We start from the raw sequence: 16,941 nt of genomic DNA, 5'->3' as shown, positions 1-16,941 counted from the left end.
ACATCGTTGAGGATGTTGGTAAAGTACCAAAAGATTTTCTTGTTGAAATAGTTTGAACCAACCGGAGCGTCGAACAGCAGCTCCTCCCACCTGACCACGCCCACATCTCGTTTAACAGGAAGTCATTTTGTTGAGTTAATGTTTAAAAGAAGGTGACAGCGGCGTGAAGTAAAATTAATAAAAATAACTATATTAAAAATAAATTCATTCATGTAAAATGCATATATTAAAAATAAAAACATAAAAAATAATAAATCAATGTAAATAAAATAAATATAATTTTTAAAACGAGGTCAAATTAAATCTTAACAAAACTTTTAGAGCTGAAAAAACGTCGTACAATAAAATCCGAGTACAAACTTGATGAAGAGTTTGTTTCGTGACATAAGCCCCGCCCACTACCTGGTACTTGTTGGTGGAGTTGAAGGGGATCTCTCCCACTTTGGGGTTCCTGGTTCTCAGGTCTCGAACGCTGCCGCAGCACAGCTCGATGCACTTCAGCAGCGCGGACTCGGACGCGTCTCCCGCCGTCTCCCTCTGAGGACACACCGGAGGACACAGTAAAGATTTGAATGTTGGTGGGGGAAAGCATTAAAACCAGTGGTTCTCAACTGGTGGGTCACGGACCTAAAGTGGGTTGCAGATGCGAAGGAAAAAAAAAAAACAGTCAAACTTATTGTGAAGTCTGCAGAATGTCTTTGGCAGTACTTTTATTTTGAAGGACGTATGTTTCCCATGATGCAGCGTATGTGCTGTAATCGTCATGGCAATGAGGACCAAGGCTGCGATTGGAGCATTTATAAACAGGGTGTGATGAGATCAGTCTGCTATTATTTCATATTTTGATGCATCGACGGTTTAAACCTGTTTGAAATGATCAGGTCAGTCTGTGTTTTGGTTTATTTCCTGTTTTAACACCACATGGAGGAAGTGTGTATTAAATGAATTTGAGTGGCTCGAACATTTCAAAAACGTGGGTCACGTTCACTGCTACGTTTGTCAGGGAGGTTCAATTTAATCTGTTTCAACCGCTCTGTTACGTTGAAGCTGTAATACACCTGCCCGTCCACTAGAGGACACTGTGACAGTGTCACGTCTTCACTCTGACATGAAAAGTACACGCATGTGACCGGGGTCAAAGGTGGAGGAGGAGGCCATGTGACAAAGTACAGAGATAAAGTCTGAGAAAGCAAAAGTCCACGTGGATTTGATTTAAATATGGTAAATAAGTTACGTAGATAACGTCGCGTATTTAACTGAAACAGCACGTTGAGTTACTGACGTACGTTAAACTGTTTATTTGAACAGAAACCTTTTTTTGGTGCTCTAACATAAAGGATCCTGTTTTTCCCGCCTGGACGAGGCAGAACGCAACACTTGACACGAGGCCCTCTAGTGGACTGACGGGGGAATTACAGATAACAGATAAAAACCTGTCCTGCAGATTACAGTTGTGTTTTCTGTGAATCTAAATGTTCCCTTCAGAAAACAGAGAGACATGAAGACGCTTCACGGCAGCTTTTATCCTCCGCTCGGATTCACGTTCTTGTGTATTTGTTCTCTTCTGTTTGCAGCTTTATCGGCTTCAGTTTGTGACAAAGCTGCTCGAGTGGTACGAAAATTCTCTTTTAATAACCCGTCAACCCACCTTCATGAGAATTCCTCGGTGATAACCGCAGTCCAACCTGCTCTCGGAGCCAATTTATTAAAATGGATACTGAAGTGAAGCCGGTGCGGCAGCAGGAGCCGAGCGAGACCAGGAACTTCTCCTGTTTCTGTTTACTCATTCATGAACAGCCAAACAAGGACACGCTCGGACAGATTTGTCCTTGTTTGTGCCTTTTCATGAATTAATAAAAAAAAATCAAGGAAATTCCATTTCTCTGTTTTTCCGAGTGCAGATGGGGACTTGTTCTTGTAACGGCAGCCGAGCTGTCAGGACTCATGGCCACTACTTAATGCAACGAGGAGGTCCAGCTGTAGAGGAGGTGTAGAGGAGGTGTGGAGGAGGTGTGGAGGAGGTGTAGAGGAGGTGTAGAGGAGGTGTGGAGGAGGTGTAGAGACCGAGAGGATGCTGCAGGAACACTGGGAGGTTATTGACTCACCAGAGTGTGTGTGTGTGTGTGTGTGTGTGTGTGTGTGCGTGCGTGTGTGTGTGCGTGCGTGCGTGTGTGTGTGTGTGTGTGTGTGTGTGTGTGTGTGTGTGTGTGTGTGTGTGTGTGTGTGTGTGTGTGTGTGTGTGTACCATGAGGATGGGGAAGTGTTCCTGTGCAGCTTTAAAGTCCGCTCTGTTGCAGAGTCCCGCCACGCGAGACAGAGCCGTCCAGGTTCCAGAGCTCTTGTCAAACCCAGAACCTGCGAGGAGACAGAGAGTCGGACGGTTTTTCTCGGAGGCTCATGAAGTATTTGTGCTCCTGACTTCAGTCCCGGTTCGGAGAGCATCTCTGGATCTTGTAGCTAAATAACAGAATCGGGGTCAGCTGAGTTTCAAAATCACTTTCTTCTTGACAAAAGTGATTTTTCATTCTGCTGAGTGGAATTCATGTTTAACTGAAATGTGTCTGAAAATAAAAGCTGTTTGGAAATCGGACTTTCCTCCGAACTCTTGTTTTAAGACTTGAACAAGAAAAGTTTGAAAGTTGCTGGAAATCTTGGATTGATGATGGCTCCTCATTTAATACAGATTTTATATGTAATCCATAAAGGTTCTTTTAGCTACTCCTCTGTTCATATTTTCACAAATTTTTTTGTATTATTAGATTTTATTTGAACTTTTTTTTTTTTACGTTATTTACAAGATGATATTTCAGTTCTGCTCCAAATCAAAATTGAAATAAAAAAAGATAAAACACCTTGTCTGTCTGTCTCTGGACTCATCAGTATGCACACAGCACCTGTTTTCTTTTGTTGTATTTCGAAAAGCTTCTTTGAAATGTGGTTTGAGGTTTGCAGACAGGAACCCGATTGGTTCCACAGCTGCAGCCTCACTGAGGAACTCCGAGAGAAGACGTGTTTGTAGCTGAGAGCTCTTCCTGCCCACTGCAGCCCAGCTCAGTTAATCCGGGGAGGGAGGGGGGGACGTTGGACAGATGAATGTCAGCAGGTGGTCCCACTTCCCATACGCATTCCCACAATCTCCATCCTCCCTCCACCCCTCTCCTCCTCCCTTATTTCCATCCCTGCCTACCCGTCTGGTCCTCGGTGGTGTCCGCCTCGTGGACCTGGTTGTCGAACCACATGTGGGCCACCGTCATGCGGTTCTGGGTCAGCGTGCCCGTCTTGTCGGAGCAGATGGTGGAGGTGGAGCCCAGAGTCTCCACGGCCTCCAGGTTCTTCACCAGGCAGTTCTTCTTGGCCATCCGCTTGGCAGTGAGAGTCAGACACACCTGGAGGGGGGGGGGGGGGTGTTAGTCGACGATAGGGAGAGCATGAGTACCCAGCAGTGCGTTCAAGTGTTTGTGCATGTGAAACCATGCGTGGTGCAGGTCCCTCTGTGTGTGTGTGTGTGTGTGTGTGTGTGTGTGTGTGTGTGTGTGTGTGTGTGTGTGTGTGTGTGTGTGTGTGTGTGTGTGTGTGTGTGTGTGTGTGTGTGTGTGTGTGTGTGTGTGTGTGTGTGTGTGTGTGTGTGTGTTCATTAACAGCAGGTGAACGGGGACATAAAGATACAATGAACAGACAAATTCCATATGTTGCAGAAGGAACATCAACACATTAATTCAAGCTGCACACATTACACACACTTCACACACACTTCACACACACACACACACACACACACACACACACACACACACACACACACACACACACACACACACACACACACACACACACACACACACACACACACACACACACACACACACACACACACACACACACACACACACACACACACACACACACACACACACACACACACACACACATTACACACACATTACACACACTTCACACACATACACACTTCCTGGTGTTCAAAGAAAGCACCAACTGGAAGTTCATTTGTTGTGTGAGCGGTGAGATGTCGACTGATGACATTTGAAACGCCGGCTGACGTCCTCGCGGCTCTCACTCTGATTATTGTTGCAGAAAAAGTTCTGAACCGACTCCGGAGTTCAGCCATAAATCACTGTGGGGGGCGGGGGGGGGGGGGGGGCAGGTGGAAATAACAATGCTGACGATGGCTCAGGTCCAGTTCCATGTGCCAGTGAACCGAGCCAGCGGGAACATGACCAGAACCAGAACCAGAACCAGAACTGCCACGCTGAGCTGATCAATAGCTTTACATCAACACTGACCCTCAGTTCTGCAGCTTTGAGCCTCTTTTACTTCATTATTTCTGGTTTTAGTCATATATCCACCTATCAAAGATGTTTTCCTCAGAAGCTGGTGGAGACCAAAACAAAGCTGAAAGGAGATAAATATCCTATCTAACGTGTGTTAGGATGTTACTGGTCTTTCAGTCTGTGTCTGAGCCCCAAATGTAATGAAGTCAGCTTTAAATCGTGTTCAAGCATGAATAAACATATGAATTATAGTGGAGTGGAGTGTGTTGTCTATTTTATATGTGAAGTTCAGTCACTTAAATTGTAATGAAAATGTATTTTTTTCTTCAATCTTGCTATTCATTGCACACAGATGTATGTTTTTTTAAATAAATAATGCAGTGTTGTGTGTGAGTTTAATCAAATGCAGGAAAAATGTCCCCACTGGGACAATAAAGTACATCATAACGCATTAACAAGACCGTCCACCTGCCAATCATCTACATCTCACACGACTCATCACTACAGCTGTTTGTCCTTTATTTTGAAAATCTATTTCCTATTTTCTTCAAAAAATCTATTTAAAACAAAGAAGCTACAATATTTAAAATGACTATTTAAAAGCAGTTTCGTCTCTTTGTGAGTTCCTGTTTGACGGCGAGCGGTCGGAGCGTCATCAGGAACCTCAGGTGTGCTGTTACCTGCAGGTAGGTTTCTCTCTCAGGAACCAGACACTCACGGTGACAGTGGCCAGCAGCCCCTCGGGCACGTTGGCCACAATGATGCCGATGAGGAAGATGACGCCCTCCAGCCAGGTGTATCCCAGGATGATTGACAGGATGAAGAAGCTGACTCCCAGGAAGACGGCCACGGCGGTGATGAGGTGGATGAAGTGTTCGATCTCGATGTTGATGGGCGTCTGGCGGACCTCCAGCTCCGAGGCCAGCGTGGCGATGCGGCCCATCACGGTTCGGTCCCCGGTGGCTATCACGATGCCGTGGGCGGTACCTGGGGGGGCGGAGCCTTGTCAGTATATAAAGTCTCAACAAAAAGCTTCCAGAACATGTGATGTCAAGAAGAACCTTTGGATGACTCATCGGTTCAGGAGTTTGTCTCAGCAGGCGGCAGCTTTTATTTTTAATTGTTCCGTTTTTACTTCGGCTCTTTAAATGTGAAGTCGTGACATCACAGATCAGGTGTGAGTGACAGCTCTCAGGTGGCTGACCTGACACGTACAGAGACAGATGAGTGTTCACAGAGCGGGAGATGCTGTGTTCTGTAAACAGGAAGGAGGCCTGATGGATGGAGGTGAATCACAGGTGCTGGCCGGTGATCGATGGCCGGGCCGGCGGAGCAGATGCTGAGGACACAATCTGATTCTCTTTAGATACAGATAACAAACTCCACAGACTTCACTACCAGCACTTTATTTGACTGTATGAGCTGCAATAAGTTCCAATAGAGAACCGCTGTGTTTGTGGAGCGAGTGGCGTCGGCTGCATCCAGCTGACCTCCTCTGGTTTACCGTGGGAGGCAGACAGCAGACTAAAGATAACTCTACATACTCTCCAGTCTGTTTGGTGAAAGACGTCTGGAAGGATTTAATATTCCGCTTTTAACCCCCGCAGGCCTGCTTTTGAAATTTCCCTCTGAAAAACCAACATTAAATTCAGTCAGCTGCGCAACCTTGAGCTCCATGAATAGGAGACACTCAGGAGATTTTATTTTGAAATTCAATTCAACCTCGTTGCACCCATCACCGCGCCGGAGACACAAATTTGGAAAAACTTCAGCCCAAAAAAAAATTGACTTTTTTCCTCCCTGTCTAATAAAAGAAGAGCCTGAGGTCGCTGATCCTGTTGAACAGAACCGAAGCAGAACATCTATTCTAGAACCGGGAGAACTCCTCAGTGAACGGGTCTCCAACACTAAAATATGAACCTCGGCTTTCAACGTCTGAACTGTGATCAGAACCTGCAGAAATGGACCTCGTTCATCAGCACACAGAAATGAGAACACTCATTAATAATCCTCCTGCATCCGTCACTAAGTCATCAGGAGGTCCGTGATCTCCTGATGACTCAAAGAAAGAAGCTCAGAGGCGACGACAGACAATCTGGGCCAGATGTGGTTCTACTGACCCTCGACACAGTTGGTGGAGTAGAAGCAGATGTTGCGGGTCTCCAGAGGATTGTCGTGCGTGAACTCCGGGGAGCGAGTCTGAGGCTCCGACTCCCCCGTCAGAGAGGAGTTGTCCACCTTCACGGGAGGCAGGAGGAGGCAGCAGGAGGCAGCAGGAGGCAGCAGGAGGCATCAGGAGGCAGGAGGAGGCAGGAGGAGACAGCAGGAGGCAGGAGGAGGCAGGAGGAGGCAGCATGAGGCAGCAGGAGGCAGGAGGAGGCATCAGGAGGCAGGAGGAGGCAGGAGGAGACAGCAGGAGACAGCAGGAGGCAGGAGGAGGCAGGAGGAGGCAGCAGGAGGCAGCAGGAGGCAGCAGGAGGCAGCAGGAGGCAGGAGGAGGCATCAGGAGGCAGGAGGAGGCAGGAGGAGACAGCAGGAGACAGCAGGAGGCAGCAGGAGGCAGGAGGAGGCATCAGGAGGCAGGAGGAGGCAGGAGGAGACAGCAGGAGACAGCAGGAGGCAGGAGGAGGCAGCAGGAGGCAGCAGGAGGCAGCAGGAGGCAGGAGGAGGCAGGAGGAAACAGCAGGAGGCAGCAGGAGGCAGGAGGAGGCAGCAGGAGACAGCAGGAGACAGCAGGAGGCAGCAGGAGGCAGGAGGAGACAGCAGGAGGCAGGAGGAGGCAGGAGGAGACAGCAGGAGACAGCAGGAGGCAGGAGGAGGCAGCAGGAGGCAGCAGGAGGCAGCAGGAGGAGGCAGGAGGAAACAGCAGGAGGCAGCAGGAGGCAGGAGGAGGCAGCAGGAGACAGCAGGAGACAGCAGGAGGCAGGAGGAGGCAGGAGGAGACAGCAGGAGGAGACAGCAGGAGGCAGCAGGAGGCAGCAGGAGGCAGCAGGAGGCAGCAGGAGGCAGGAGGAGACAGGAGGAGACGGCGGCGTCACATCAGGGGAAGCAGACCGAGTGGGAATGAAAGAGATGTCAGTGTTCACATGTTTCTCTGTAGTTTAACATCTGCAGCAGGACGGACTCAGAAAGGAAACCTGAGAAACTTTCACTCTTCAGCAACATCAGTTCTAAAAGAAAATACAAAAATTGAAATCAGAACAAACGCCTGAAATTTCAAAAGGCGGGAACAAAACGGGTGTCAAGAAAAGAGGAGAAATCTGCACGACCAGTTCTCTTTAAGCTGTAAATCACTTCGAGACAACTTTCCTTTGAAAGGTGTGTTTGACCTGGAATACGTGATGAACCTGAGTCACGATGCACAAACTAAAATACGTTAAACATCATCTCACGTTAACGTGACCGCTGGTACCTGAACATCTGTGATGTCATCACGGTCCTGAAACTGGAGCAGAGAAACATCAGACTTTATATCAAACTCTGTAAACGGTCAACAGAGACGCTCGAAATGTTCAGAAAGTCTCCGGCGATGAAGCGACGAGCCGGAGAGGTGTTCTGAGTGACGTTCAAGAGGGGGCGGAGCTTCACCGTCCGAGACCGAAGAAGAGACGCCAGGTCAGGAGACACCAGCTGGGTTTTTCTTTGTGTCACCGTGAACTCGTCCCCCAGAGTCAGACTGTCAACATCGAGTTCCGCTGGGACCTTCTGAGGGGAACATTCACTGGGAATCACCTGAATTGTGTCGCCATGGCAACAGGCTCCAACACAACAACACGCATGTTGAAGATTTTGTTCCCTAAAATCTGATGTTTCTCCAGTTTCAGGTTGATGGTGAAATAAAATGAATCATGAAGTTTGCTCCAACGATCAGCTTCATTTCTGGATGATGATAACTTACTGATAATTAAAAAGTAAGATACCAGTCAGCTGGTATCTGACCCCCTCCCCCCCCCACACACACACACACACCCTACCTTGCATCCGCTGGAGGAGACCACTCGGAGGTCAGCGGGGGTGCGGTCTCCCCCTTTGATCTCCACCAGATCTCCCTGAACCAAAAGTTCTGCATTGATCTGCATCTTCTCCCCCTCACGGATCACCAGTGCTTGCTGGCACAGAGAAAAAGGAAGAGACATGAGGAGGAGGAGGAGGAGAAAGAGAGGAGAGGAGAGGAGAGGAGAGGAGAGGAGAGGAGAGGAGAGGAGAGGAGAGGAGAGGAGAGGAGAGGAGAGGAGAGGAGAGGAGAGGAGAGGAGAGGAGCCTAAGGGAGCCTAAATAGATTAAAGAATTAGGGAATGGAAGTGCTGGCGGTAACACAGGAGGAGTTTTTATGCAAACACAGACTGAAGTTGGCTCAAACATTTGTTCTTCTTATTCTTTGTGCAAACTTCTTAGTTTCCACTCAGACAGACTGAAACTCGACGGATCCTCAACTGCAGCGAACACATCAACTCACCTGTGGCACCATCTTCTTGAAGGAGTCCATGATTCGAGAGCTCTTGGCTTCCTGGAAGTAGGAGAAGCAGCCGGTGATGATCACCACCGCCGCCAGCACCACCCCCAGGTACAGCTGCAGAGGGGGGGAGGGGAGAGGGGAGCAGGTTGTTAACTAGCTGTTTGTTATCTGTTTGTTAGCTGTTTGTTATCTGTTTGTTATCTGTTTGCTATCTGTTTGTTAGCTGTTTGTTAGCTGTTTGCTATCTGTTTGTTAGCTGTTTGTTATCTGTTTGCTATCTGTTTGCTATCTGTTTGTTAGCTGTATTTTTATTGTGTGATGGGTTCAGCTGGCGCTGATGCAACCCGACAGGCTCACCGTGAGGATGAAACAGCTGCCAGCTGCTGTTCAGTACATGTTGGACTTTTTCTTAAATCCTCCAAAGTTTGCTGTTTCCAAGGTGTCGCTTTCATTTGACAGCAGCAGTATAATGTTTTACTATTTTACACTGGAATGACTTTTTGTTTTTACTGTAGCTGCTGAGTCTCCCGTGAACCAGCAAACACATCAGAAAAATCACTCAGTCTTTGTTTCCTGCAGATTGAAGCTGAACTCGTCTCGCTCCAGAGGACAGAAGAGGAGCATCTGTCCGGGCAGGTGACACCTTTAAATCTACCAACACTTCAGAAATCAGTGTGCTGACATGAATTTAAAACCGTGCAGTAAGCGGTGGGATGTCAGCAGAGACCACGTGACATCTTTCAGCTCAATAAACCCGTTAAATGACAGAAGTGAAGTTGTGCTTGTGTTATATTCATGTTAAATAGGAGCGTGTACGTAGAGCGGAGCTGCAGCGGCTCAGCGGAGAGATTAAATCAGAGATTAGAGTCATCACGTGTGTGCATGTGCGTGTCCATCTCCTGTATGTTACTGTACGTTATGGAAGGCTTTGCTGCTGACGGGGTTTGACGGGAGCTGAACGGTGATTGCGTAATGAGTCGGAATAACGTGCGGCGCGGCGGCCGTGTTAATGCCGGGCCGGCGCCACGTCAGTTTAAACTCTGATCGATGAATCCTGGTCAGTTTAAACTCTGGATCGATGAATCCTGGTCAGTTTAAACTCTGATCGATGAATCCTGGTCAGTTTAAACTCTGATCGATGAATCCTGGTCAGTTTAAACTCTGATCGATGAATCCTGGTCAGTTTAAACTCTGATCGATGAATCCTGGTCAGTTTAAACTCTGATCGATGAATCCTGGTCAGTTTAAACTCTGATCGATGAATCCTGGTCAGTTTAAACTCTGATCGATGAATCCTGGTCAGTTTAAACTCTGATCGATGAATCCTGGTCAGTTTAAACTCTGATCGATGAATCCTGGTCAATTTAAACTCCGATCGATGAATCCTGGTCAGTTTAAACTCAGATCGATGAATCCTGGTCAGTTTAAACTCTGGATCGATGAATCCTGGTCAGTTTAAACTCTGGATCGATGAATCCTGGTCAGTTTAAACTCTGATCGTTGAATCCTGGTCAGTTTAAACTCTGGATCGATGAATCCTGGTCAGTTTAAACTCTGATCGATGAATCCTGGTCAGTTTAAAGTCTGGACCGATGAATCCTGGTCAGTTTAAACTCTGATCGATGAATCCTGGTCAGTTTAAACTCTGATCGATGAATCCTGGTCAGTTTAAACTCAGATCGATGAATCCTGGTCAATTTAAACTCTGATCGATGAATCCTGGTCAGTTTAAACTCCGATCGATGAATCCTGGTCAGTTTAAACTCCGATCGATGAATCCTGGTCAGTTTAAACTCCGATCGATGAATCCTGGTCAGTTTAAACTCCGATCGATGAATCCTGGTCAGTTTAAACTCCGATCGATGAATCCTGGTCAGTTTAAACTCTGGATCGATGAATCCTGGTCAGTTTAAACTCTGATCGATGAATCCTGGTCAGTTTAAACTCTGATCGATGAATCCTGGTCAGTTTAAACTCTGGTCTAAATGCAGTTTGCTGCTCCTTTGTTGTGTCTCCCTGCAGTGAAGGCCTCTCTCGGCTCTCCATGGGATCAGTGGACTATTTTGGCCGAGACTCTCAGAAGGAGATTAAGATCTGCAGAGTTCCTCCTGTCAGTAAAGGTCGTATAAAAGGTCACATAAACAATATAGAGGTGAAGAAGATCCGCTAGTTTAATGTGTTTAAGATCCAACTGTGATAAAAAAAAATATTTTTATATTTAGAAATAGTTCACTTATATTTTGGAATTTTAATTTGGAGTCTCAAATGAATTATAATAAATTATAAGTGTATAAATAATGTGTAGAAAAGAGCTGATGTTGAATATAAAGACTTGGTTCATATATAATGCTATAATTCTTTAGTTTAATCTTGTTACGAGGATGTGTTTAAATTTCACTTTATGTGTTAATATGAAGGAGTTAATGGCACACGTGCTCGAGTCACAGACACGCCCCCAAAAACAGGTCTTCTTGAATCTTCTTTTCTAATGAATGAGGGATTATTTTCAGATGGACCTCCAGAAAACTAAGAAGAAGGAGTGACTTTAGCTAACAACACCGAGAGAACTGATGGACACATTTTATTCACTTTGGATTTGATGAGAGAAGTTGAATGGGAGTCTATGGAGCCGGAGGCTTTTTGGAGCCGACCTCTAGTGGCACTCGCTGGTATTGCAGCTGAAGACACTTCTGGATCAGAACCATTTTACAGACACTGAAGCTACGAACTCTTTTAGAAACAGTCTGAAGTCCTAACATTGATTTGTGATTTTTATATAAATGTAATGTATGTCTTAATAATAGATGATTTCATTTTGAGTCCAAAATAGATATAAATTAGTACTTTTTTTTTAATCAGTTCACATTAGGTTTGTAATAAGTTGAACATACATGCAGGATGTGTGAGTAAGATGAGGTTTGTAAATATGAATGAGTTTGTGTCTGTCTGAATGCAGTATGCATCCGTTCTAACCTGTACTGTCTCTATGTGATTAATATGTTGTATGTTGGCGCATGCCTCCACACGTGTGCACATGTTCTACAGGAGGTTCTCACGTTGTCGTTGGCCGGCTCGTCCTCCGTGGCCACCTGGATGCTGTAGGCCAGGAAGCAGAGGGTAGCGCCGATCCAGAGCAAGACGGAGAAGCCTCCGAACAGCTGGCGGCAGAACTTGACCCACTCCGGCGTGGTGGGGGGCGGAGTCAGGGCGTTGGGGCCGTCCCTGGCCAGGATCTCCGCCGCCCTGGCGTTGGTCAGGCCCTGGAGGCGGCGAGGTTTAGGAGTGAGTGTCTTTTTCCAGCTGCACGGTGAATCTCATTACAACACATTTTTCACCACAGCTCAAAAAGGAATTTTACTGCTTGAGCTGCAGAACATCAAGTGTCCCGGTCCGGCCCGTTTAACAGCACCGGTAGAATAATCTGGGTGTCTCTTATCATCTCAGGTGCCTGGCTGTAAAATTATTGCATAGAACTTTATTGAATGTTTTTCCTGAAGTAGAGTCAGGGTGTAATTCACAGAAAAAGCTGTATAAATGCTTTAAGTATTAGAGCTCCATTAGAGGGGAGGAGCTTCAGATCGTCTCTCTGTCAGGTTTCTCTGAGCGTTTGACATTCTGACTGCCGCTCCGCTTCCTTCTGCTCCCCAGCTGCTTCCTCTCAACTATACTGATCATAAATCTGCCTCACTTCACCTGCAGTGTCGTATTTAAGGAAAGCAGTAAATGTGGTTACAGAAACCAGATTGTTGTGGTGTGTTTGTGTCTGCTGGTGAACAGGATTGTGGGAGTTTGTTTGTGTGTGGAAAGGATTAAAGATGAAGAAGAGTCGAGGTGAGCTGGGGACGCTGCGGTGGGTCCGAGCTGACCAAAGAGAAGCTCCGCCTCCGTTTGGATGCTGCATCCTGGAGATTACATCTCTGTACGGTACATTACAGTGTGTGTGTGTGTGTGTGTGTGTGTGTGTGTGTGTGTGTGTGTGTGTGTGTGTGTGTGTGTGTGTGTGTGTGTGTGTGTGTGTGTGTGTGTGTGCGTGCATGCGTGCGTGCGTGCGTGCGTGCGTGCGTGTGTGTGTGTGTGAGATTACCCGGTGGATATCCACTCCGTAACGTTTTCCCAGATCTTCCAGAGCTATTTTGTGATCGTCCTGCAGAGATAAAATGTTCTTTTGTTATTCCTGCCTCAGTGGAACAAAAAGAAAATGATTTTTATTAAGAGTTTGTCTCATCTTGTGGGACCCAAAGGAAACCTGCAGCCTGCATCTTATTAATATAGAGCAACACGGTCGACAGCACATTGTTTAAATAATAAATGCACCTGTCCAGGTGGGACTGACCAACATAAACCTGCTGCAAATCTTATTTTAAGGTCACATTATTTAGTCATTCATTTGCACCTACGTAAGCAGGTGAGCAACACGCGTACACACAGGAGGACGCAAAAGACTCAAACTAAAAACATTACATTAAAAACAAGAACGACTTTTATTGTGAAGATCAATCTTGTTTCCTGCAGAGCGGTGTTCTTTCATACATGTTGTAAAAAATGCATTCTGATCGGAAACCTGACGATACTACGTCCCGCCCACCGATAGCTGTAACCTGACTGCACCACAGGCCTGTCAATCAAACAGACACGCCCCCAAAAACAGGTCTTCTTGAATCTTCTTTTCTAATGAATGAGGGATTATTTTCAGATGGACCTCCAGAAAACTAAGAAGAAGGAGTGACTTTAGCTAACAACACCGAGAGAACTGATGGACACATTTTATTCACTTTGGATTTGATGAGAGAAGTTGAATGGGAGTCTATGGAGCCGGAGGCTTTTTGGAGCCGACCTCTAGTGGCACTCGCTGGTATTGCAGCTGAAGACACTTCTGCATAAATATTTAATAAATGTATGAACAGTCTGTGGCTCCAGGAGATGAGAGCTCAGCACTGATGCACAGCAGCCCTCCATCTTACTGAATGCTACTTTATTATGTTTATTGTAGATCCAGAAGATTCATATTAATGATTAATTTGTTGTGACGGATCACAGAGGTCAAAGATGACCTTCACTCATGCTGCATGTCCTGGTGCTGAACTACAGATGAGTGAACTCTGAAAATGTGAGATAATAAAAGCAGAAACACTGCAGAGCGCTGCATGTTGTGCATGTTGAGTTTCCAGCTTCCTGTTTGATGGCCTGCAGCCGAATGTCAACACGTTCCTTCTGCAGGTGGAGGCAAAAGAAATCATCCATCAGCTGTCAGGACCGAGTCCGTCTGCTTATTTCATCCGGCAGTGAGATGGAGAGAAATCCATCAGCTTCAGTGTTCACGGAGGTTCAGAGGTCAGGTTGTATTTACATCCTCCTGCTGCACCACTGATCAGCTGATTAAAAAGATTTCTGCGAAACAAATTCAAAAAAACAGAGAAGAAGAATACGAGGCGGACTAATGAAAGCAAAATGCAGCACTTAATTACCAAACTGTGTCTCCAGAATCAAAGAGCTTCTTCTCTTTAATCAGTCGCAGGCCGACTCCATAATCTGCTTCATCAGAGACTCAGAGCAGAACTTAGCTCAGTTTTCAGGGACGACGCTCGGCTGCGTTCTGACACCTCAAAGAAGTGCAGCTCTGCAGCTGGTGGCCCACAAATTATTCAGCATCCTCCCGAGTACAGAGAGGAGCAGCCGGGACGGGCCCGGCGGCCGAGACCTCGTCCCCACGACGCCGCGCTAAACAGGTCCGACTGCCTTTTTGTTTACGGGCCACAGTTCTCCCTCACGGCCCGGTTCAATAAGCTGCTGAGTGACGGGATGGTCCGAGGTCCGACTTGTTGTTCCTCACCATGGACACCTCCTTCTTCAGCTCGTCCAGGTCCCGCTCCTTCTTCTTCCTCTTCCCTCCATTCTCGGCGCCACACTGTGGAAGACAGAGAGATTACTGGGCCGGCACCTCCAGACCCAAAATAGCGCGGCCCGGTCGGCACGTTGTGTCCAGACATTTACATTCATACTGAATATTACAGAGAAGACGCGTCACTCAATCCTCACTGCTGGAAAAGCTCTCTGAATATGTGTGTGTGTGTGTGTGTGTGTGTGTGTGTGTGTGTGTGTGTGTGTGTGTGTGTGTGTGTGTGTGTGTGTGTGTGTGTGTGTGTGTGTGTGTGTGTGTGTGTGTGTGTGTGTGTGTGTGTGTGTGTGTGTGTGTGTGTGTGTGTGTGTGTGTGTGTGTGTGTGTGTGTGTGTGTGTGTGTGTGTGTGTGTGTGTGTGTGTGTGTGTGTGTGTGTGTGTGTGTGTGTGTGTGTGTGTGTGTGTGTGTGTGTGTGTGTGTGTGTGTGTGTGTGTGTGTGTGTGTGTGTGTGTGTGTGTGTGTGTGTGTGTGTGTGTGTGTGTGTGTGTGTGTGTGTGTGTGTGTGTGTGTGTGTGTGTGTGTGTGTGTGTGTGTGTGTGTGTGTGTGTGTGTGTGTGTGTGTGTGTGTGTGTGTGTGTGTGTGTGTGTGTGTGTGTGTGTGTGTGTGTGTGTGTGTGTGTGTGTGTGTGTGTGTGTGTGTGTGTGTGTGTGTGTGTGTGTGTGTGTGTGTGTGTGTGTGTGTGTGTGTGTGTGTGTGTGTGTGTGTGTGTGTGTGTGTGTGTGTGTGTGTGTGTGTGTGTGTGTGTGTGTGTGTGTGTGTGTGTGTGTGTGTGTGTGTGTGTGTGTGTGTGTGTGTGTGTGTGTGTGTGTGTGTGTGTGTGTGTGTGTGTGTGTGTGTGTGTGTGTGTGTGTGTGTGTGTGTGTGTGTGTGTGTGTGTGTGTGTGTGTGTGTGTGTGTGTGTGTGTGTGTGTGTGTGTGTGTGTGTGTGTGTGTGTGTGTGTGTGTGTGTGTGTGTGTGTGTGTGTGTGTGTGTGTGTGTGTGTGTGTGTGTGTGTGTGTGTGTGTGTGTGTGTGTGTGTGTGTGTGTGTGTGTGTGTGTGTGTGTGTGTGTGTGTGTGTGTGTGTGTGTGTGTGTGTGTGTGTGTGTGTGTGTGTGTGTGTGTGTGTGTGTGTGTGTGTGTGTGTGTGTGTGTGTGTGTGTGTGTGTGTGTGTGTGTGTGTGTGTGTGTGTGTGTGTGTGTGTGTGTGTGTGTGTGTGTGTGTGTGTGTGTGTGTGTGTGTGTGTGTGTGTGTGTGTGTGTGTGTGTGTGTGTGTGTGTGTGTGTGTGTGTGTGTGTGTGTGTGTGTGTGTGTGTGTGTGTGTGTGTGTGTGTGTGTGTGTGTGTGTGTGTGTGTGTGTGTGTGTGTGTGTGTGTGTGTGTGTGTGTGTGTGTGTGTGTGTGTGTGTGTGTGTGTGTGTGTGTGTGTGTGTGTGTGTGTGTGTGTGTGTGTGTGTGTGTGTGTGTGTGTGTGTGTGTGTGTGTGTGTGTGTGTGTGTGTGTGTGTCAGGAACAGTTGTGAGAATGGTGCATCATGGAAATCATCTGCTGCTGTCAGTCTGCTCTCAGCAGCACGTGTGTGTCATTGAAGGAGGAAGAAGAGCAACACAGTGAAAAGTAATCAGAAGCAACCAAAGAGCCTCAAATGTGTCTGGCATAGCAACGCCCCCCCCCCCCCCCCCCGCCCACCTCTGTGTGGAGGAAGATTACCCGGCTGTCCTCCCATAAAGCTAAATGGAAGTGAACCCGACGGAGAGAATAAAAACAAAAATGACATAATTAACCAAATAAACAGAGACGGAGGAGGAAACATATCCTGAGATGTTTCTGTCTACACACACACACACACACACACACACACACACACACACACACACACACACACACACACACACACACACACACACACACACACTCACACACACACACTCACACACACACACACACACACACACACACACACACACACACACACACACACACACACACACACACACACACACACACACACACACACACACACACACACACACACACACACACACACACACACACACACACACACACACACACACACACACACACACACACACACACACACACACACACACACACACACACACACACACACACACACACACACACACACACACACACACACACACACACACACACACACACACACACACACACACACACACACACACACACACACACACACACACACACACACACACACACACACACACACACACACACACACACACACACACACACACACACACACACACACACACACACACACACACACACACACACA

General features: G+C 47.1%; 1 protein-coding gene across 4 annotated transcripts in view; it reads right to left on the bottom strand.

Annotated features, from left to right (window-relative positions):
* The window catches only part of atp1a2a (ATPase Na+/K+ transporting subunit alpha 2a), a 33,274-nt gene that overhangs the window by 15,910 nt on the left and 423 nt on the right, over positions 1-16,941 (bottom strand). For 3 of the 4 annotated variants that reach the window (XM_069708866.1, XM_069708865.1, XM_069708867.1), the window contains exons 2-11: positions 14,576-14,650; positions 12,830-12,889; positions 11,802-12,005; positions 8,746-8,859; positions 8,264-8,398; positions 6,410-6,527; positions 5,008-5,276; positions 3,188-3,386; positions 2,246-2,355; positions 403-537 (exon numbers count right to left, since the gene is read on the bottom strand). In XM_069708866.1, the coding sequence (XP_069564967.1) occupies positions 403-537; positions 2,246-2,355; positions 3,188-3,386; positions 5,008-5,276; positions 6,410-6,527; positions 8,264-8,398; positions 8,746-8,859; positions 11,802-12,005; positions 12,830-12,889; positions 14,576-14,650 (1,419 nt within the window). Of the gene's footprint in view, positions 1-402; positions 538-2,245; positions 2,356-3,187; positions 3,387-5,007; positions 5,277-6,409; positions 6,528-8,263; positions 8,399-8,745; positions 8,860-11,801; positions 12,006-12,829; positions 12,890-14,575; positions 14,651-16,941 lie in introns of those variants that run through there. The other variant, XM_069708868.1, reaches the window with a different exon arrangement.

The sequence above is a fragment of the Brachyistius frenatus genome, unplaced genomic scaffold, assembly GCF_029030835.1.
Source record: "Brachyistius frenatus isolate BFR_SWC_R1_liver_20210118 unplaced genomic scaffold, ASM2903083v1 Contig_79, whole genome shotgun sequence".
NCBI lineage: Eukaryota > Metazoa > Chordata > Actinopteri > Embiotocidae > Brachyistius > Brachyistius frenatus.
Note: the sequence above shows the minus strand (reverse complement) of the source record. Positions and strands in the feature narration are given on the sequence as shown.